This window comes from Pterocles gutturalis, unplaced genomic scaffold, assembly GCF_000699245.1.
Source record: "Pterocles gutturalis isolate BGI_N339 unplaced genomic scaffold, ASM69924v1 scaffold9143, whole genome shotgun sequence".
NCBI classification, from domain to species: Eukaryota; Metazoa; Chordata; class Aves; order Pterocliformes; family Pteroclidae; genus Pterocles; species Pterocles gutturalis.
Genome location: NW_010120455.1, coordinates 828 through 1,529, shown reverse-complemented (window position 1 = coordinate 1,529; position 702 = coordinate 828). Strand labels below are relative to the sequence as shown.

The following is a 702-nucleotide window of genomic DNA, read 5'->3' as shown; positions in this document are numbered from 1 at the left end:
GGATCCCTGGGCGGGGCGAGCCGGGGGATCTCGGCAGGTAACCAGGAGTGCTGTGTCCCATCCCAGCCTTCAAAGCAAAAGCAGGGGAAAAAAACCAAAACCCGAATCACTCCTTGGAGAAGGAGCCAGGAGCGGTTTCACACGCTAGCAAGGACGGCACCGTGCCGGGAGTAGGTCAGGCTATGGGCAAGCATCGACTGCTGGATTTCTCCTTGATTTTTAGCTCCAGCAGAGATTTCGGGATGTGCCAAGAGCCTCTCGAGCACGCACAGCGCTGCCGCAGCCCCGGGCTGGGGAACTTACCCGGCTGCTCGACTCCGAAGCCCGGCGGACACTCGGAGTGCCGGATGCAGAACTCCATCTCGGAGTAGTAGCCGTCCCGGCACTGGCAGACGCGGTTGTGGGTGGCATTGCACTGCTGCACCTCCACCTGCTGCTCCTCGCAGATGACGTTACAGTAGCGGCACTTCTCCAGGTAGTTCCAGTACTGCGTGTAGTGCAGCTCGGGGCAGGGCTGGCACTGCGTCTGCCTGTCCCTGCTGCAGTGCTGCGCCACAAACGTCCCCGGCGGGCACTGCTGGCACGTCAGCTTCTCTTTCGTCACCGCATCTCTCCATTGGTAAGTGGGTTGGGCGTGGGAGCCGAGCTCAGCCAGGAGAAGGAGCAGAGGAGCCAACATCCACTGCAGCAAAGAGAGCGGAG

General features: G+C 61.5%; 1 protein-coding gene across 1 annotated transcript in view; it reads right to left on the bottom strand.

The window, feature by feature from the left end:
• The window catches only part of TNFRSF6B (tumor necrosis factor receptor superfamily, member 6b, decoy), a 5,934-nt gene that overhangs the window by 4,694 nt on the left and 538 nt on the right, over positions 1-702 (bottom strand). The window contains exon 2 of the mRNA XM_010076911.1: positions 304-682. Within this exon, the coding sequence (XP_010075213.1) occupies positions 304-682 (379 nt within the window). The remainder of the gene's footprint in view (positions 1-303; positions 683-702) is intronic.